At 39.3% G+C, this 22,110-nt stretch overlaps 1 protein-coding gene across 1 annotated transcript in view; it reads left to right on the plus strand.

Annotated features, from left to right (window-relative positions):
• Positions 1-3,353: 3,353 nt before the first annotated feature.
• LOC308511998 (erythroid transcription factor-like) overlaps positions 3,354-22,110 on the plus strand; it is a gene marked incomplete at both ends in the record, with an annotated part of 36,006 nt that continues 17,249 nt past the window's right edge. Inside the window, one exon of the mRNA XM_081081801.1 lies at positions 3,354-3,512. Within this exon, the coding sequence (XP_080937927.1) occupies positions 3,354-3,512 (159 nt within the window). The remainder of the gene's footprint in view (positions 3,513-22,110) is intronic.

The raw sequence follows: 22,110 nt of genomic DNA on the forward strand, positions 1-22,110 counted from the left end.
TTTGTCAGTGGCTCCCTCTAAATTCGCAGTGTTTCTGAGAAATGACTTCCCACTTCACCTGAACATCCCCACCCCCCACACCCGGAGAGTCCACATGCCTGTATTTTTTGGTGCCTGCAACAATACCGAACTTTAAAATGGGCGACTGAATATGAAGGGCAGATTCGTGTGTGTGTGCGTGTGTGTGCGTGTGTGTGTGTGTGTCGGAATATTTATATTTATTACCCGTTTTAGATCTGATATGAATAAAGTCATCAGCATACATAAGGAACAAGTGCTCATTCTTTCTCAGTACTGAGGCTAAAACAGAATTCAGAAATATTCCTCCCTTATGAGGTCGTCAAATTCTCATCAGCCAGTTCTCTTTATGAATACTTCCACTTATACAACTAATCAATTATTGTTGATTGAAGGGCAGATTCTTGTCAGCGGCATCCCAGTAATATCTTCTTTATGTAGGTGGTGGTGGTCTTCTCAACAAAAACTGGGATGTGGTTTGATCTTTGACCATTTAGTGCAGTTCCTATATACCCACTCCATAACTACTCACTGAATGAATGAATGAATGAATGAATGGTCAGTTAACTTCTCTAGGTTTCCTTTTAATTAAAAAGAAAGTAGTTTTGTAGTTTTCATGTTTGGCAAGTTGCCAAGAGCAGTGATTATAAATTAGTGTGTCTTCTAAGTGCTCTCAGCTTGTGTTGATGTGTTTCCTTTACAATAAATTGTTACTGGGTTTGCAGATGTGTATATTACACTGAATTATACATGCAATTGATAAATAACATCCCAGGAAGAAATTGTCCAGATTAATCTCGAATGAGCACTTCTGGCTGTGGTATTTGATGTCTTGTATTAAAGTGCTAGTTTTGAAAATTAAAGGTATACTTCAAACCCCCTCACTTTTATTGTGCTTTAATGTTTATAAGATACTCTGCAATTATTTGAATACGTATTGGATAGATCCTAAAAGCAATTTCATAAACTTAAGGCTTAATTTTGCAATATTTAAGCAATAAGATAAAATATATCTTCTCTAGTGTTCTGATTTATGTATTATTATTTGTTGAGCATTTTAGATAACATGGAGAAAACAAATCCAAAATATATGACTAATAGAAAGAATACTCTATAATTAAAATATTTAAAAAATTAAAAATACTTTGTCAGTTACATTTCCTAAATGTCACTTTAGGAAACACTTCTCTGTCTCTTTATGTTATCAGGTACTCCTGTTATATTCTCTCAAATCAACTTATATTTTCTTCCATGGTACTGATTTATCATCAATTTTGATTATATGTTTATATGATTTACTGATCAATTAAGAGGAATCTGCATAAGAACAAAGGCCATGTCTGTTTTTCTCACCAGCGATTTCAAGCATCTAGCACAGTTTTTGGCACAAATGAGTCATCAGCAAATATTTCTTGAATGAAGGAATGAGTAGAGCACTGCAAGGGGAAGTTCACCTAGCAGATTTATTTTTAATATCTGCATAGAATTTAGTTGCATGGATAGATATTGTATAATTTGCTGATCTCATCCTGGTAGACATTTAGTTTTTGCCAATTATTTAGCATTTTAGATCATCTAATTATTATTCACATTTGCCTATGAATTGTGTTATAGCATTGCAAACTAATATAAAAAACATTTTATGACACATAATAAAATAGCCCCCAAATATGCTGGAAAACAGCAGTTAGAATGTCAGTATTAACTTAACTGATGCATTGGTCCTCTGGATATGACACTATATCTAAATTCCATGATTTAATTTTTAAAAATAATTTTATATCAAAGTTTCAAAATTAAAATATGGTTTTTAAAAAAATATTTTGTTGATTTCAGAGAGGAAGGGAGAGGGAGGGAGAGATAGAAACATCAATGGTGAGAGAGAATCCTTGATTGGCTGCCTCCTGCACGCCCCCTACTGGGGATCGAGCCCACAACCTGAGCATGTGCCCTGACTGGAAATCGAACTGTGACCTTCTGGTTCATAGCTCGATGCTCAACCACTGAGCCACACCGTAGGACTAAAATATTCTTGATGTTTGTATGCCCGTACTTTTTTTACATTCTGACTTAAAATATTTAAGTCAAGCATATATTTGTAGAAGATGTAATTTCCACTATAACCCTAAAAAATAAAAATAAAAACTTTTCTCTGCCAGTTTTTGCAATCTCACCTTTCTCTGGCTGCTGGGACTTGCAGATATAGCAAAGCTGCCCTGAGAAGTAGCATCATTTGTGGTTTCTGGTGAAAATAAAAATAGTGCCACAGTTGCAGCCAGATTCAGAGCCCAAATAGCAGTAGCCTCTACTTTAAAAATATTATATTGTTACAGAAGACCAGAGAAAAAACAAGCCATACTAGAGAAAGGGAGTTACATTTTATTATTAAATTCTGTGGAAGCCCAGAGAAAAATGTGACTTTCAAATTCTGGGCCTCCCAACATGGAGGAAACTCTCTCTATTTATACTTTTTCCAGTCCTTTGTCTCCCAAATTTGGAATGAGACTTCCGGGCCTTCTGAGAAAGAAGGCCCTTGTGCTGGGAAGGGGCCATGAGACCATATCTCAAGGCCTGGCCTGGTGTCAGCACTGAGAACTCTGTCTGGGGCACAGTTTCCGGCCTCTCTGCAATAGAAGTCATCTTATTTTCCTTATTATTCTTATTATTTAAGCAAGCAAGCGTTTACAGAAGCCAAAATAGCAGGGTTAAAGGCCCATCTCCAACTCCTTATCTGTCATGAATTTTTCATGCCATCCATTCAGAGAGACATTCTCTCTGTTTCTATGTATCTCTCTCTCTCTCTCTTTCCCTCCCTCCCCAACCCCTGGAGCTTTTTCGTTTCAAGCTTCTAAGGCTCTTTATGTTTATTTGTGATATGTAAGCACATTTTTCTTATCTTTTAACAAACATTGAGCATGAACATTAACATGGAAGTTAAATGTGAAGACCTTCAGTTACTAACATACACACATACACACAGTCAGATACATGCATTTTCACAGACTATAGAGAGGGTAAGTAAAGGTTCAAAATCATTTCTGTTCACTTTATGTGTTGTTCTTATGTCCAGTCTGGGGTACTACATATTCCTGTATTTAAACAGTATCTATATATATAAACCCTAATATGCAAAAAGACCAAAAGGTGGAATAATGAACAACTGGTCGCTATGACATGCGCTGACCGCCAGGGGGCACACGCGGAACATGGTGGGCATTGGCTGAGGCGGGAAGGTGGAGTAGGTGAGCAGGGGTGCCAGACCAAGGCGGGGCGATGGTCACTGTCATCAGGATGAGCTTCTGATGGCTACTGAAAATTCTTTGCTCCTATGCGCCATGGTCCCTCCTAGAGTTCGCACCCACTACCGGCACCCGGTGCCGGTCCTGATCGCTCAGCGCTGTCAGCTCCACATCGTCAGTGGGTACGCACAGGGTCAGTGTCACCAGCCTGTGGGAGCGGCAGCGGTGGCGGGAGCAGGGCTGCCAGCAGACAGGGTACCAGGGGCCGCAGCGGGAGGGGCCAGGAGGTGGCATGGAGGATGGGCCGAAACCTGCCCCTGTGCCCACCCCAGTCTTGCGGCCCACATTTCCTTTCCAGGTGCACAAATTCATGCACTGGGCCCCTAGCTCTTTAAATAAATAATGATAGTAAAGTGATCTTAAAGTCAAGAAAGAACTTACTTCACTTTGTGTTGACAATACAAATTTATTGTTTTTTAATTGTTTTTCTGTTTAAAAGTAAAGGATAAATCAAGAGTAATAATTATTTTTTTATTATTATACTAGAGGCCCGGTGCACGAATATTTGTGCCCTGGGGGGTTCCCTCAGCCCAGCCTGCCCCCTCTCACAGTCCAGGAGCCCTCAGGGGATGTCCTACTGACAGCTTAGGCCCGCTCCCTGCAGTCTGGCCTCCCTCTGTGGGAGGCAACCGGGCTGATCAGGGGAAGGCGCCACCCCCATCACCCTGCTGCTGCTGCCATGCAGGCTGCCACAGCTGCCTGCCCTGGGCCCTCACAGCTGCCATGGCTTTGTCCAGAAGGACATCCGGAAGGATGTTTGGCTGTCTGGTCTAATTAGCATATTATCCTTTTATTATTATAGATGACTTTTACTGAAGACAATTTTGTCATATGAAGGAGAGGAATAGAAAAAGTATCCTCTACAGATTTCAAATACACTAGGAATACCATTGATATAAGCCTTTTTCCTAATTTGAAAAATGGGAATAATACTACCTTTATAATAGGGCAAACTAATTACATAATACACAAAGGCCTTATTCTAGTGCCTGGCCCTGTGTGAAGTAGCAGTCCTTATTTTTATGAAGATAATGAAGTGGCACCTTAGAGTAAAAAACAAGGTAAATGAATAAATATACGATATCTTAAATAGGAATATATGCTAGAGAGAAGAAGTAAATCAGTGTGAAATATCAGGATAGTGAGCTGAATTTTAGGTTGAGGATAATTGTTGAGTAAACTGCAAAAAGATAGGGGTTTTGAGAAAGAGCTGTATGAGAAAAAAAATAGCAATCTGGGGGCAGGGGGAGAAAGGACAAAAGAGAAAGCCCTGTTAATAAAGGAATGTGGAATATTTGAGGCATAGCACAGGGCCAGCATGGCTGGAGCAGAGCGTGTCTGAGAGAGCACTAGGACAGATCTGGCAGAGTTCTACAAATCATAGAAAAGCCTTTGCTTTTCTCTGAGGGACATGCTAAGCATCTGGAAGGTTTTAAGCAGGAATTGACTACATTTTAACAGCTCTGGCCCTGAGCTGAAAATAGACTAAATGATTAGTTATTCCTATGTTCCAGGTAAAGTACAATGACAGGCTGGACCAGGATGGTACCAGTGGCAGTAGGGAGTGGTAGCTTTATTCTGGATATATTGCAAAGGTAGGGATATGTAAGTTGAAAATGTTGTAATCATCTTCTCTTCTGTTATTCTTCCTTAACATGTATCCTAATTCTTTAAAATACTAATCACATCTGATGATTTGGGTAATCAGCCGCTCCAACTGGTGGCCTCAGTCAAGTGAATCGTTCAACTGTTCTGTTTATTATGGGGCAACAATGAACAATGAATTAACATTATTTTTCAAATGAGAAAATGACATTATATTTCCTAGTGTCTTGGTGATTCCATTTTTCTCCTACCTGCACATTATGAACACTTCAAATTGGGTAAAATTAATCTTCATTTTTCTCTTCATGAAAAGTCTTTTTCTTTTCTTGCTTCTGTGCCCAGTCTTGTCTAATTTAGACCACTAATAGGTCTTTAACTTCTATTAACTTTTGGCTTATCTGTATAGAAGGAAGGGATCCATTTTTCAAATGTTATTATCTCTAAATTTTTTTATTCACAGAAAATCAACAATTCCTTAATCTTCATTTTAATGACATTCAATTAATTTAATCAATTAATTTATTGAGCATAATGGCCAGGAGATACCATATTTTTCCGTGTATAAGACGCAATTTCTTTCTAAAATCGTTAGACTGAAAATCGAGGGGCGTCTTATACACGGAAGTCAGCTGAGGAGGCAGCCGGGTGGGCGCCTGGCTGCCCAGACCTTGCCCAACAGGCTTCCTCCAATCACGAGCCTTATTGTTACTGACGGCAGCTGATGCCGTCACGGGAGGTGGAGGTGGAGAGTGCGCCGTTGCCACAGGGACCGGAGCGTTCTGAGCCCATAAAGACGTCAAAAAACAAAAAGATAAATACTGGTAAGCGAGTGTCTTACTCTGTTAAATTCACACTGAACGCAGTCAGCTGTGCAGAGAGCACGGACACAGAGCTGCAGAGAGACCGCTTGGTCCTCCTCCCACTGAGTGTCTGGTCAGCCAGCGGAGAAAACAGGAAGAACAGCTCCTGAGGAGGCCAAAAAAGAAGCAGGCCTTAGAGGAAAGCCAGCAACATGTTTAAAATATTGATTTCTTAATTTAGGGTTGGAAAAGTGGGGGGTGTCTTGTACATGGAAAAGTCTTATACGTGGGGGCATCTTATACACAGAAAAATATGGTGCATCTTAGGGATAAATAAAATATGGTTGCCCTCCATTAGTAACTTCTGATATTAGTGGCAGATTTAAACTGATTTAAACTCTATAGTACAATGTGGTAATTACTTCAGGAAAGAGGAAGCAAATAATTTTGCCAGGCGAGGGTGGAATCTTATAACAAGGAAGGACACCTGAGAAGTTTAACCAGTGGAGAATGAGGGAATGGGCTTTTCTGGAAAAAGACTCAGAGCTGTGATGACACCCATTCTGTTCAAAGAGGGGGTGGGGAGCATGTCATGTATGTGTGGGTAGATGGAGATGAGGCTGGAAAGATAGACTGATAAATGGTTGTGAAGGTCCCTGATATTAAATCATTATCTAATTCTGCCAAGTAGACTTGCTGATTTTGCACAGAAGCCAGAAAGTGCCTATTATAATGGAGAATCTTTTGATCAGCCAATACCAGCTACGACCTGAGCACGATCTTCAATTTTTCCATGGAGTGAATAGTGCTGGGGCCTCAGATATATACTAGGTATGCATATTTGTGCAGGAACAGTCCATTTCGTTACATATACATCTAGCAAGTTTTCTTTCTTTGTTTTTTTGTTTTGTTTGTTTGTTAATCCTCATCCGAGGATATTTTTCCATTGATTTTTAGAGAGAGTGGAAGAGAGAAGGAAAGACAGGGACACATCAATGTGAGAGAAACACATCGATGGGTTGCCTCCTGCATGCGCCCAAACCAGGGCCCAGGGCCAGGGAGAAGCCTGCAACCAAGGTACATGCCCTGGACTGGAATAGAACCTGGGACCCTTTGGTTCACAGGCTGATGCTCTATCCACTGAGCCAAACCAGCTAGGGCAAAGTTTTCTTTTTAAAAAATACATTTTTATTGATTACAGAGAGGAAGGGAGAGGAAGAGAGAGAAACATCAATGATGAGAGAATCATCAATTGGTTGCCTCCTGCACGCCCCACACTGGAGATGGAGCCACAACCTGGGCATGTGACCTGACCGGGAATTGCTCCTGGTTCATAGGATGATACTCAACCACTGAGCCACACTGGCTGAGCTAAAACGTTTTCTTTTGAAATAATTATAGACTCATAAAGAGTTACAAAAAGAGTTACCAAAGGTCCTCATGTACCCTTCACCCATCTTTCCCTTATGATGGCATCTTATAGAGATTATAAATACTGCAATACCAAACAAGGAAATTGACATGTGTACATTGCTGTTACCAAGAATGCAAAACTTTTTCAGTTTTATCATTTTTCACTTACATTTATGTGTATATATATGCATGCATATTTCTTTTTAATTTTTACCTATTATATATTGGTTTAACCATCTCTACAATCAAGATAAAGAATTCTTCCATTACCACAAAAAAACCATCTGAGACTACCACTTCTGCTCATGTTCCTCAGCGACCACTAATTTGTCCTTCATTTCTATAGCTTTGTCACTTCAAGGATGTTATATAATGGAATCGTACATTTGTAAACTTTGAGGCATTTTTCACTAAGCACAATGCCCTTGAGGTTCAGTCAGGTTGTAGCATATATCGCTTCATTCTTTTTTTTTTTTTTGGCTGAGCACAATTTTTTTTTTATTTTTAACCATTCACCTATTGAAGGTCATTTGGATTGTTTCTGGTCTTTTCCTATTATGAAAAGAAAAAAGCTACAATGAATATTCATGTACAAATAGACTTTTTGTGAACATATATTTTTATTTTCTGAAATCATGGTTAACAGTATAATTGCTGAGTCATATAAATGTATGTTTAGTTTTATAAGAAATGGCCACAATATCTTCTAGAGTAGTTGTGCCATTTGACATTTCTACTAGGAGTGTTTGAGAAGTTTAGTTTCTTTAGTTTTTTGCCAGCATTGAGCCCTATCACTAGTTTTTACTTTAGTTTTTGAAAGGTGTCTAATGATATAATTGTGGTTTCAAAATCCATTTCTATAATGGATAACGATTTTGAATATTTTCATGTCTTTGCCATCTGCATCTTCTTTTTGTAGAAATATCTTTTTATGTTTTTCACGCATTTTGTAATTGAATTATTTACAAAAAACAAACAAACAAAAAACACCCACAACTGTTGGATTTTGAGAGTTACTTACAAATTTTAAATATAAGACCTGTTCATATATATGGTTTGCAGATATTTTCTCCCAGTCTGTAACTTGTCTTTTTCATTTTCACAATAAGGTATTTTGGAGTACAAAAATTTTAACTTTGATGAAGTTTTATTTATTAATCTCTTTAAAATGTGACATGCTTTTGGGGTTATGTTATTCAGTAAGTTATCACCTAGAACTAAGTCCCAAAGATATATTTCTGTTTTCTTCTAAAATTTTTTGAGTTTCATATTTTACATTTAAATTCATGATTCATTTTGAATTAATTTTTTGTATGTAGTATAAAAATTAGATCAAAAGGTCTTTTGCGTATGGATGTTCAATTGTTCCAACCCAATTTGCTGAAAAGAAAACTATACTTTCTATATTGAGTTTACTTTTGCATCTTTATCAAAAATCAATTGGGCATATTTGTGTTGGTGTATTTTTTGTAGTCTCTATTCAGTTCCAACCATCTATGGGTTAATATTCCTTCTCCAATAACACATTGTCTTGATTGCTGTAGTTATAAGTCATGATCTCAAATGCCTCTCATTTTATTTTTTGGAGTCAAAATTGTTTTAGCTATTCTAGTTTCTTTGCCTTTCCATATAACTTTTAAAATATGCTCATCTATATCTTCAAAAACAAAAACAAAACCTTATGGGTCTTTGATAGTAACTGCATTAAACGTGTAGACCAACTTGGGGAAAACTAACATCTTTACTATGGTACATCTTCCAACCCATGAACACAGTATGTCTGCCCATTCATTTAAATCATCTTTGCTTTCTTTGGTGTTTTTTAACCTTCAGTATACAGATCCTATATGTGTTTTGTTAGATTTTTTTTTTTTACTCGGTTGTAAATGGTATTGCATTTTTAAATTTTAGTTTCCATGTGTTTGTTGCTAGTAAATAGAATACAATGGATTTTTCTGTGTTGACCCTGTATCTTGTGACACTGTTGAGCTCACTTATTAGTTCTCACAGTTTTTGGGTAGATTCCTTGGTGTTTTCTACATAGAAATGATGTCATCTAAAAATAAGGATAGTTCTGTTTCTTTCTCTCTAATCTGCATGCCCTCATTTTCTTTTTTGCCCTGTTGCAAGGGCTAGATCTTTCTGTGCTATTTTGAATACAAGTGATGAGAACAGACATCTTTGCCTTGCTTCCAATCTTAGGGGGAAACATTGTCTTTCACCCGTGAGCACCATATTAACTAATATTTTTTTAAAATCCTCACCCCAGGATATTTTTCCATTGGTTTTTAGAAAGTGTAGAAGGGAGAGGGAGAGACAGAGAGAAATATGGATGTGAGAGGAACACATCGATTGGTTGCCACCTGCACAGGCCCCTACCAGGGCCCCAGCCAGGGAGAAGCCTGCAACTGAGGTATGTGCCCTTGACCAGAATCCAACCTGGGACCTTTTGGTCCGCAGGCTGACACTCTATCCCCTGATCAAAACCACCTAGGGCTAACATTTTTTTCTTGGTAGATTTTCTTTATCAACTGAGGAAGATCCCCTCAGTTCTCAATTTACTGAGAGGTTATTTTTTTTTTTAAAAAAATCATGAATAAGTTTTAAATTTTATCAAATATTTTTCTGAATTGATTAATATGATCATATGATTTTGCTTCTTTACACTGTTGATATAATAGATTATATTTATTTCATTTCAAATAGTGAATCTGCTTTACATCCTGGAAGTAAACTTTACTTGTCTGTAGTAGGTAATTCTTTTGTATATTAGTCAGTACAATTTGTTAGTATTTCGTTGAGGAATTTTTACCTCTAAATTCTTGAGAGAGTCTTGCTTTTAATTTTATGAAAGATTTTTGTCTGTAGTTTTTTACCTCTACTTTTAAAGTATCAAACTGTCAGAGATGTGTTTCCACAGCCATCTCTCAAAATATTCCCTTCTGTTTAGAAAAGGTAGATTATAAAAAGCTTAATTTGGTCAACTTCTTGGCTTCTATCTCAACCTCCCATACCACAATGAAGGTAGCTGGGAAATTAGGAAACCTGGTTTCCACTTGGAAATCTCAGTCAAGACTATACATTACCCTTCTCTATCTAGTTCTTTACTTTTCCTGATGGCTTGAATGTTCTAAAGATAAGCATTTCAGACTTCAAAAGTCAGTGTTTGCATAGTCTCAACTCATCATCAACAGTGCATCAATATTTGTAGTAACAGGTTAAACTTGCACGATTACATATAAAAATTAAGTGTAATGAAGATATTATTAAGCAATGAAATATGATTATGCAATAATAAATTTATTTTGATTTCCTTACTAATTTATTAATTTATCTTATGTCTTCACTGATATTAATAATATCACATCTATCACAGGAGACAATGTAAATTTCACTAATTTCTCCAGATAAATACTGACTCAGTCTGGTCCACTTTTGTTGGTATGCTAATCATCAGAATAAAAGCAAATCTCTTATTTTACATTTATTCATGCAAAATTCCACAAGGCTTTGGTTATGTGCTTTTGCAGCACTTTAATTTTTTCTTCTGTATTTTAAGGTTTTATGTTTATCTTGTTTATTTTATACTAGTGGCCCAGCGCACGAAATTCATGCACGGGTACGGTCCCTAGGCCTGGCCTGTGATCAGGACCATCTTCACCGTCTGCCAGCAGTTGGCCCCGCCCCCCCACTGCCACCCACCCCCAGTTTCCCATTCGCCATTGGGCGATTGGAGCCTGCCAGCCGGAGGGAGGGACCAAGAGGTGGTCAGTGCGCCTCATAGCGACTGGTCGAGCGGTCATTCTGGTTGATCCACCATTCGGTCAATTTGCATATTACTCTTTTATATATATAGATACATTATATATACTTTTTTTTTTCAGGATCCAATAATAGTCTCTTAAATTATTTTGTGGCTGTGCTCCGTTAAACACAACCATAGAACTTTAAGATTACAAAACAAGAGATCAGTCTATTTAACTCAAATGAAATCTCAGACTCAGACTGGTTAAGTGTCTTGTTAAACAACTTTATACACAAAGTCAGCATTAGAATTCTAACTAGGTAGCAGCTCTCTTACCTGCCTGAACAGTGTAATACTTATAGCCCACAGTTTCACCTTAACTAGTTGCAGACTATTAATGTATCTGAATTTTTGTACAAATAGAATGGATTTGGCCTAGTTTAATTTTAGGGAGTGTGAAACTCATGTGAAGGGCAGATTCCAGAAGAATCCGATTTCGGGGGTCAATAGTAGAGTCCCATACTTCCTGTTTCAAAAAACCTCCGGTGATTCCAGTGCTGGTTGCTTCAGGAATCACCTGTGCATAGTGACTCTTTTTCTTTCAATATACCCTATCCTAACTGCTGCTAAACAAACTTCATATGTGCTGTTAATTTATAAACTAGTAACCCCTCTTAAATTAGGAAGAAGAGGAAAGAGGGAATAGGAGATCCTCTTTTAGTTGCCCAAAGCTGCTGAAACCTAGTTAGGGCAAGTTCAATTGCTGGTACAGACAGACAAAATTTCAATCCTCATATGAAGAAGCTAATGGAAAGGACAAAGCGAAATTCTTAGGAGCTTCTCTGAAAAAATGTAGATATAAGAGAAAAGGTTCGGTGACATACTGAGATCAGAATAGCAAAATATCTTGAAAATACGTAACTGTGTGAACATGACTTTATCTTCGTTTCAAAATTGTCAGTTTCAGAACTCTTTCTTATTCATCTTTGTATCCCTCATAGCATTTTGCACACAGCAGACACTCAATAATAGTTGTTGAAGCAGCGTCCTATAATGAATTCATCTATTTAACTCTCAAAGTGTCACTCTATATATTTTATAATAAAGTGAATGTGATGCCATTATGTTCAATCAACTTCACCACTTGTTATTTTGAAAATCTTTTGGGAGTTTGTATGTAGAATATGGTGGTTAATAGAATGGGCTTTGGAATTCAGCTCCACAACTTTTCAGTTGTGTGGCCTTGCAAAAGTTATTTTATCACCCCATATCTCAGTTTCCCAGTCTTTCGAATGGTGATAACAATATTAATTCACAGGGCTGTTGGAAGGATAAATGACATAATGCATATAAAGTATTTAGAGCAGGGGTGGGCAAACTTTTTGGCTCAGGGCCACAATGGGTTCTTAAACTGGACCGGAGGGCCAGAACAAAAGCATGGATGGAGTGTTTGTGTGAACTAATATAAATTCAAAGTAAACATCATTACATAAAAGGGTACGGTCTTTTTTTTCAATAGTTTTATTCATTTCAAATGGGCTGGATCCGGCCCGCGGGCCATAGTTTGCCCACGGCTGATTTAGAGCAATGGCTGGCACAGAGAAAATATGCTGAATAAATGCTTACAAGTAAGAGAAGAGATCTAAAACCAGTAGTTGAGTCATTTACCTAACATATGTTATTTGCTAAGTGCTGTGCTTATTGCGAATTAGGACAGATTTTCCCAAACTTTCTCAGTTCACAGAGCCTTTAGTGATCTTCATGTTGCCAAGCACAATGGTCATTTCTCAGCTTTTATTTTTTTTGGATCTGTTTCTGCATATAATGCACCTGGCTGATCACTCTCTCCTTTTAAAAATATTTTTCACTTTGTTTCTGGGCCGTCATTCTCTTGGTTCTCCTACTTCTCTGATAGTGTTCAATGAAATGACATCCTCCACTGTAACTTTCCATCCCTTTAAACTACTTCACATCATGAAATACAACATGACATATTGCATATACAGTATATCTGTTATTTGTCTGTCTCTTCAGATTCTAAATTGTAAACTTCCTGAGATCAATTTGTCATTCCTTACTACTGTATCCTTAGCACCTAGAGCAGTACCTGCCATCTAGTCAATGCCAAATAAATATTTGTTAAAAACATTGATGAAAATAACCCCATTCTAATCCTGAGGATTTTCCTCAAGTTTGAGTAAAGTGTGTATCATTTTTAGGGCAATCCTTCAGCTTTAGGACCAAGTCCTTTCCCAGTCTTTATTCCTTATTGAGGTCCATTACTACATGAAAGAGAAGCAAACATCATATTGAAATGCTTAGGTTTCAGATAGCCAGTAATTTTTGGCTTAAAATGTTTGTGAAAGTCTTATATTATGTAAAAAGGAGACACCTCTGATACTTGCTGATACTTTCAACAATAAAGATTAATTTTGAAAAAGGAATGAGTTTTGAAAATCAGCCTTTAAAATAAAAATCCTCTATAATAAAAAAATACCCTTGAAAGACCCTCAAATCAGGCTAGGGGACTGTCTAGGGTGGGGGGATAAAATGGACACATATGTAATACCCTTTGTAATACTTTAAGCAATAAATTAAAAAAAAAAAAAGAAAGACCCTCAAATCAACTATAAGATATGGTAATCTGGTTCTGAGTGTACAATCCTTTATAATAATTGTTATGTACACAAGAGTTTGCAAGCTGCTGAGCTATACTAAAACAACAAAATGAAAGTCAGTGTGCAGATTCTGACACTGAAAAAAATCTTTCTGTAAAATAAATATCAAATCACTCACTAAAATAAGAGATACATGGATATATTTGATGTTTTTTGCAGACTTTACTCCATTCTGTTATAATATTAAGCCTATATCAACTTAATATGTAATATTAGATTTGTTTATTTTTGTGGGGATTAAAAAGATACATTTGTACAAGCACATAGCACAAGGCCTGACACATTTTTGATGCTCAGAAAATGTTGGCTGGATTTGAATCTAAGTCTTGTTTTATTAGAGCTGCAGAGAAATGACGTAGAAAAGAACCTAAAATCCTTGCTAAATAATTTCTGCTTTTTCAAGTTACTCTTTCCTGACGTGGCCCCAATGAATAGATATTGTTCATCACCTTGGGCATTGGCTTCACCCAATCACCTTCTTGGTAGAGTTGTGGGAGTGGGCCTCTAAGCTGGCATGTCTTGAATTGTATGAATGAAATGATTCCACTCATGGTAGATAAAAATAGCATTTATTATGATTGAAAAAAATCTAACCAGTAGAATATTTTGTTTCATTAAGCTTGGCTTTCTCAATCAGATAAAGCAACCGAGCCAAAAGTAATTAGATCTCCCCTCCATAAGTCCTGCTGTGATAGGTTGGAAATTAGAAAAGAAGGTCAAGTGTAGGTAGAAGTGCTGATGGCACCACACAAGGCCTGGCGCTTAGTCAGGGATGCAGTTGGTGTTTGGTGTTACATTTACACCATTGAGAGAGAATGTTCCTTAACTTGTGATTTTTCAACATTCCTGTGACATGTTTTATGATTGGCCACCTCTGGCTCAGTGTGGTTCATGCAATTTGTTTGCAACATATGCTCCTTGGATATGATTGCTTCTCTCTGCTTTTCTCGATTTATAAGACTGTCTTAGGCATAGAGGTTCAGTTCAAAGTTTGTGAGTGGAAAAGTATAACAACAAAAACAACTAAGAGTTTTGAGCACTTACTCTGTCCCAAGCTCAGCATATTGTACCTGTTCTCTCATTTTATCTTAACAAATCCTTCTGGCAGTGGATTGCAAAGTGTGGTCCTTAGCCACATCAGCATCACTTGGGAACTTGTCAGAAATGCTAATTTAAGGCCCTACCTCAGACCCATTGACTCAGATACTTTTGGGTGAGAGCCAGCTTTCTGTGTGTTAACAAGCCCTCTGTGTGATTTTGATGCGGGCTAAAGTTTGCGAACCAGTGCCTTATGTTCGCACAGGTAGTACGGTCATTGCCATTGTAGATCTGGGGAAAGGAGATGTAGTTATACTGAATAGAAATTGGACAAGGCCACCGAGCTGGGAGGCCATAAATAGAAGTTGTGTATAACCACATTCTTCTCCCAGAGGCAATTGTTTTAATGATGTTTTTAACTGGCCTTTAATGCCCAATCCGTTAACTCTCTTGTCCTGGAAGAATGGGGTTTTTGATGGGGCCACTTTGCTTTTGCAGCAACTACATTAGCATGCATCCATTTGGCTCAGTGACTGAAAATAAACTCTAAGATGGATATTAGCCTGCTGGGCGTTTACAGGGGAGTGCCTTTGCGGTCAGCACCTGGAGGATATGAGGAAAGCCACTTGATGAACGCAGCCCCAGTAGATGGGGCCCGACCCTGGGCGAGGTTGTCTTAGCACAGAGCTCTCAGCTGCCAATGCTGCCAGCAGCTGGGGGGATGAGCGTCTCAATACTGAAGCGGGGAAAGCTGGAGGATTCTCACAGCACCTCATTATATCCACTAACCGTGGTCGGCAAACCTCGGCTTGCGAGCCACAGGCGGCTCTTTGGCCCCTTGAGTGTGGCTCTTCCACAAAATACCACGTGCGGGCGCGCACGTACAGTGTGATTGAAACTTCGTGGCCCATGCGCAGAAGTTGGTATTTTGTGGAAGAGCCACACTCAAGGGTCCAAAGAGCCGCATGTGGCTCGCGAGCCGCAGTTTGCCGACCACTGCACTAGAAGATTGCCTTCCCCCAACCTTCGTATAAAGCTCTGGTATCATGGCTTAATGAGATTGAAACATTTTGATGGGTCAGGGAGAACTGAAATTGGCTTTTACCAGCCTTTCTGCAACATTGTCAAAAATTGGGAAAGAAAACTTAGCAAAGTAGACACTTATAGTTAAGAGTTGCTTCTAGAAGTGAACTGAAAAGGGTTGGAGACTTTGGGGGCAGTGACAACGAAGGAAACAAGTGAGTGGTAAGATTAAAAAGAAAATAGATATAGAATGGAGAGCAGGGAGAAACTATCCAGAACCATACAATTCCAGAAAGTAGAACTCTCCAAGGCCAATGTTCCCGAGAGCCCTCCAAACACGCTATTGTTATTAGCTGGTAGGAAGTCACCTGGGACCCTTGAGGGCAGTACTAGCAAAGAGGCAGCAGTTAAATAGAAAATGGGAAATAAACAAATTAAAGATTGCCCATCAAGTTAAAAGACAATCCATGATTTGCAGAGCCTTTTGCTTTTTTGTTTTCTTACATGACAACAACATGTCTTATTTTGGCTGGAAACCTCCTATTAATAGGGTATAAGAAGCCAGTTTGAGAAAATCATCTTGAATGATTTTACCTCTCTATTTAGTTCTGTCATTAAGCCATTCCTTAGTTTATTCTTCACCATAATATGTAAGGGAGTGGGTTTGCTTGCTGCTGCTGCTTCTTCCTATTATTATTATTATTAATATTATTATTATTGTCATTTGGGGCTGGGTATGAGGTATCAATATCCCTTACATTAAGAACTCCAAAATCTGAATTCAGAGAGAACTTAGGTGACACATTTATTTATATAAATTTAAGAAATATAAAAAATTATTTGTATGAGGAATTCTGGCAATACCTAGTCAATTGAACACCTGCTTTGATTGTCATTTTTTTGCCCAACATCACTAAGCTGACACTGAAGAGGGTAATGGAATTATTTCACAAAGAGATGGAATAATTTCACAATATGAGAGGAAACAACAGTAAAAAAAAAAAAATGCAAACTGGCCCTGGCCAATGTTGCTCAGTGGTTAGAGTATCACCCATGCACTGAAGCACCGTGAGTTCGATTCCCGGTCAAGGGCACATCCCTGGGTTGCAGCTTCGATCTCCAGCCACAGTTGGGGTGTGTATGGGACGCAACCTGTCTATGTGTCTCTCTCACATTGATGTTTTTCTCTCTCCCTCTCTCACCTCCCTTTGTCCCTTCCACTCTCTCTCTCTCTAAAAAAAAAAAAAAAAATCAATGGAAATATCCTCAAGTGAGGATTAACAACAACAAATGCAAACTGGAAAGCATTTTGCAAGTGGAAACTGCTCTGACAGATCAGAGAAAGCTGATGTCTTGGGCTAGATAATGTAGGAAGCACAGAAGCAGATGAGTCTGACCAGACAAGCACAGAAGCGGCATTGGCTCTGGTGGAAAGAGGAGACCTGTTTGATAGGCTGCATAGGCATCACTTAAATGAATTTCACATCCATCCCCTAGTGCAGTGGTTCTCAACCTTCCTAATGCCGTGACCTATTAATACAGTTCCTCATGTTGTGACCCAACCATAAAATTATTTTCGTTGCTACTTCATAACTGTAATGTTGCTGTTATGAATCATCATGTAAATATCTGATATGCAGGATGTATTTTCATTGTTACAAGTGGAACATAATGAAAGCATAGTGATTCATCACAAAAACAATATGGAATTATATATGTGTTTTCCGATGGTCTTAGGCGACCCCTGTGAAAGGGTTGTTTGACCCCCAAAGGGGTCGTGACCCACAGGTTGAGAACCACTGCTAATGTGTGACGGAAACCAGAGATTTCATCCTGTGGAGAATTTAAGCCAGAGAGACTCTGGCCTCAGGGACACCAGGTATTGTGATGGGTTGGTTACAAGCTCAAGGTAAGAGGGCAACGGAAAAGTGTGAACGGACATCTGAACTCTGAGAAGCTCCCCTCCACTCTTTTTCCAACTCAGCTCTGAGAACATTGACACCAAGAAGCTATGGGGGGAATAAATATTAATTTGGGTGATTTAAAAAAACAGTTTTAGAAGAAAGGGCTCGGGGAGAAACCAAGATGGCGGCATAGGTAAACACGGGAAATTGCTGCCTCGCACAACCACTTCAAAAATACAACTAAAAGACAAAACGGACATCATCCAGAACCACAGGAAGGCTGGCTGAGTGGAAATTCTACAACTAGAAGGAAAGAGAAAAGCACACTGAGACTCAGAGGAGGTGCAGAAGTAAAGTGCAGAGATACGGAGGCGCACGTGGAAAGGGCTGGCAACTGAGGACGCAGCTATCTTTTTCAATCAGGAGAGAGACACGTGCTCCCGCTCTGAACTCCAGTTCCGGGCGAGTCTCTGGGGACCCAGACTCATACGGGGAGAAACTGGACTGTCTGGTATCGGTCGGAACTCGAGGGCGGCTTTCTCTCAGAGGTGCTTGCAGCGATTACCGGGACACTGAGATGAGGGGCCTCTTAGGGTAGGACTGAGGAGCAGCCATAGCTGTTTGCTCCGCCCTGTTGATCCTCTGAGACCCCGCACCACCCAAGCTGTGGCAGAGGCTTTTGCATATGACAGGCCTAGCCCTTTGCAATCTGAAAATTACCTAACAAACTGCAGCTGGGCCAGACAGACCCAGAACTTCCAAAAGAAGGCCCAAGGCCCCACAGCAGCCTGCATTGCTTCACAGCTGGGCCTCATCTGGGCACCTCCAAAGCCCAAACAAAGAAGAGGAATCTTCAGATCTTTCCATAGCTCCTGCTGGGTAGCCTCAGGCATAGGCTAAATAAGCACCTCCTTAGAGATCCAAGAGCCAGTGTACCCAGTGGTCAGAGTGGGACCATCCAGATTACAACTCCTTAGATCCATAAGGGACACACTCAGGGAGCAGACTCAGTGAGCACCAAAGCCCCACTGAAGCAAGTGTTGCCCCATAAGGGTGTCTCCAGCACAGAAGTTCTCCCACTGCAGACACAGCTGATTCTCACAGCCAATTGGCCTGGAGGTCAATTCCTCCCAGTAATACCTACAACAATCAAGGCTTAACTACAACAAGACTGTGCACACAGCCCACAAAGGGGAGCACCAAGAGTGTCCACCTCAGGTAACTGGGGAGGCTGAGCCACTGGGCCCTATAGGACACCTAGCACAGCAAGTCACCCTATCAACACAGGGAAGCATAAAAAAATGGGGAGACAAAGAAACAGGTCACAAATGACAGAAATTGAGGAAAGCAAACTACTGGATATAGAGTTCAAAACCACACTTCTAAGGTTTTTCAAGAATTTTCTAGAAACCGCCGATAAATTTAGTGAGTCCCTCAAGAAATCTAGTGAGACCCTCGAGGTTATTAAAAAGGACCAACTAGAAATTAAGCATACACTGACTGAAATAAAGAATATTATACAGAGTTCCAATAGAAGACTAGAGGATCACAAGAATCAAGTCAAAGATTTGAAATACAAAGAAGCAAAAAACACCCAACTAGAAAAACAAAAAGAAAAAAGAATCCAAAAATATGAAGATAGTGTAAGGAGCCTCTGGGAGAACTTCAAGCCTACTGACATCCGAATTATAGGGGTGCCAGAAGAAGAGAGAGAGCAAGATATTGAAAACCTATTTGAAGAAATAATGACAGAAAACTTCCCCTACCTGCTGAAAGAAATAGACTTACAAGTTCAGGAAGTGCAAAGAACCCCAAACAAAAGGAATCCAAAGAGGACCACACCAAGACACATCATCATTAAAATGCCAAGAGCAAAAGACAAAGAGAGAATCTTAAAAGCAGCAAGAGAAAGAAACTCAGTTACCTACAAGGGAATACCCATACGACTGTCAGCTTATTTCTCAACAGAAACTTTGCAGGCCAGAAGTGAGTGGCAAGAAATACTCAAAGTGATGCATAGCAAGAACCTAAAACCAAGATTACTTTACCCAGCAAAGCTATCATTCAGAATTGAAGGTCAGATAAAGAGCTTCACAGATAAGAAAAAGCTGAAGGAGTTCATCACCACCAAACCAGTATTATATGGAATGCTGAAAGGTATCCTTTAAGAAGAGGAAGAAGAAGAAAAAGGTAAAGATACAAATTATGAACAACAAATACACATCTATCAACAAGTGAATCTAAAAATCAAGTGAATAAATAATCTGATGAACAGAATGAACTGGTGATTATAATAGAATCAGGGGCATAGAAAGGGAATGGACTGACTATTCTAGGGGAGGAAAAGGGTGTGGGGGATGCAGGAAGAGACTGGACAAAAATCGTGTACCTATGGATGAGGACAGTGGGGGGGGAGGGGTAAGGGCAGAGGGTGGGGTGGGAACCAGGTGGAGGGGAGCTATGGGGGGGAAAAAAGAGGAACAACTGTCATAATCTGAACAATAAAGATTTAATTTAAAAAAAAAGAAAAGAAAGAAAGACACACAGCCACTGGCCACCTCCCACATACGCACAGACCGGGAGGGATGAACCCAAAACCCAGGTACATCTCTTTGACTAGGACTCAAACCCTCCATCCTTCAGTGCGGGAACCAACGCTTTAATCACTTAGCCACACTGGCCAGGGTAATGTAAGTAAAGTGACAATAAAACATAAAAGGGAACATAGGAAGCAATACTATTGTAAAAAACAAGTGAGAAAACTGTTCTTTTTATTTTTTCCTTCAAAAATCAATAACAATAAAGTCCATATAAAGCACAGAAAATTATTCTAGAGAAAGTCTTCACTATCTAGGCAGATTCGATTGAAAGGAAAAATAACAGTTCATGTTGTGGGCGAAGGCAATAGACGGTACACCACCAAGGAGATGAGCACACAAGCCCATCAAAATTGAACAAACTATGATAGCAACACAGCGTCATTCAAAACTCAGGTATTAACCCTGGCCGGGTAGGTCAGTTGGTTTGGGCATTGTCCTGATATGCCAATGTTTCGGGTTACATCCCATCAGGGCACACACACACACACAAAAAAAAAAAAAAAAAAAAAGAAAAGAAAATAAAAGAAAGGGCTCAATCTGGATTTATGTTACAATTTGCGTTTCAATATTATACAAGATAGAGTGTTGCTCTTTTTCCAAAATTAAGAAGAGGGGGCAAGTCCTATTTGGGAGATGTGTGTTTAAAAGCTGAGGTGGAGGAGTGTCTAAGGGTGCTGAATCCTCATCTTTTACAGTAGAAAGTTTGGAGGAGGCCATCCAGAGAATGAATCACTAGTTGAACTCATGGTGGACCCAGGCAGAGGCCCCTTAACCCCTCTCCTCTGCTTGGCATGTATGCTCAGCCTACGGCTTCCACAGTGGGAGCTGTTCCCAGGACAGAGCCTTGAGAGGACAGAGTGCTGCTGAGACTGTCTGGATGGTATATGTGACTGAACCCAGTTAAGGCCTCTATGTAAACTTTTAAGAGTCTGCGGACTCTCCCAGTGGGTGGGGAGATCCACTGGGAAGTACCCTTGCTTGTTATAATGGCCACCTATCACCCTGACCAGTGTGGCTCAGTGGATAGAGCGTCGCCTGCAAACTCAAGGGACCCAGGTTCGATTCCGGTCAAGGGCACATACCTTGGTTGCGGGCATATCCCCAGTAGAGGTTGTGCAGGAGGCAGCTGATCGATGTTTCTCTCTCATCTATGTTTCTAACTCTCTATCCCTCTCCCTTCCTCTCTGTAAAAAGTCAATAAAATATATTTAAAAAACAAAACAAAAAAACAGCCACCTATCAACCTGAAATGGTCTGTCCCTTTCTTTGATCTACTCTTGAAAACTAATAGAAAAGTAACCGCTAGTATTGGAAACAGGAAAAACAGCAACACAAGAAGTAGCTGTCGGGATGTTATAACGGGTATGCCGAAGTAGAAAGTGTCAAAGCAGTTGGAAGTGATTGTGTCCTAAGAGGAGTGTTCAGCTTGTGAAGGATAGGGGAGACCTGCTGCTTTCTTTAAAACCTTACAATATTGTTTGTCTTTTCAAGCTCTGTACATGTAAAATTGGGTGTCATTTTATGTACACCCAAATAATTTTACACGCCCACCTGTGTGGCATTGTCTGTGAACAGATTATGGAAAACACATAGCCTCTTTAATAGTTTTTCTTTCTAATTAATGAAGTAATCTTTGCATGTACCAAGGGTATGATACATTACTGACTCACTGGAGTGTATTGTGATGCTATAAAAGTCTTTATGAAAACGAGGGCAGAAAATTAGGCCTTTAAATTACAAAGACTTCAGGTGATTATGGTCAGAAGATAAGCCAACTTATGGGGATGGTAGCAGGAAGGGCATTTTTTATTTGTAATCAACTAGAAACTGACAGTTTTGTCAATGTGTGGCAGGCAACTATGTTTGATTAATTTCATGGATATAATGGTAGAATTTTTTTGTCCCAAATAAATTACTCAGGTAAAACAAATCAATACATATCAGTGAATTTCTCCTTGACCATTGTGGACTCAATTACTCTGTGTAG

Source organism: Myotis nattereri (genome assembly GCF_964212035.1).
Source record: "Myotis nattereri genome assembly, chromosome: X".
Classification (NCBI taxonomy): Eukaryota; Metazoa; Chordata; class Mammalia; order Chiroptera; family Vespertilionidae; genus Myotis; species Myotis nattereri.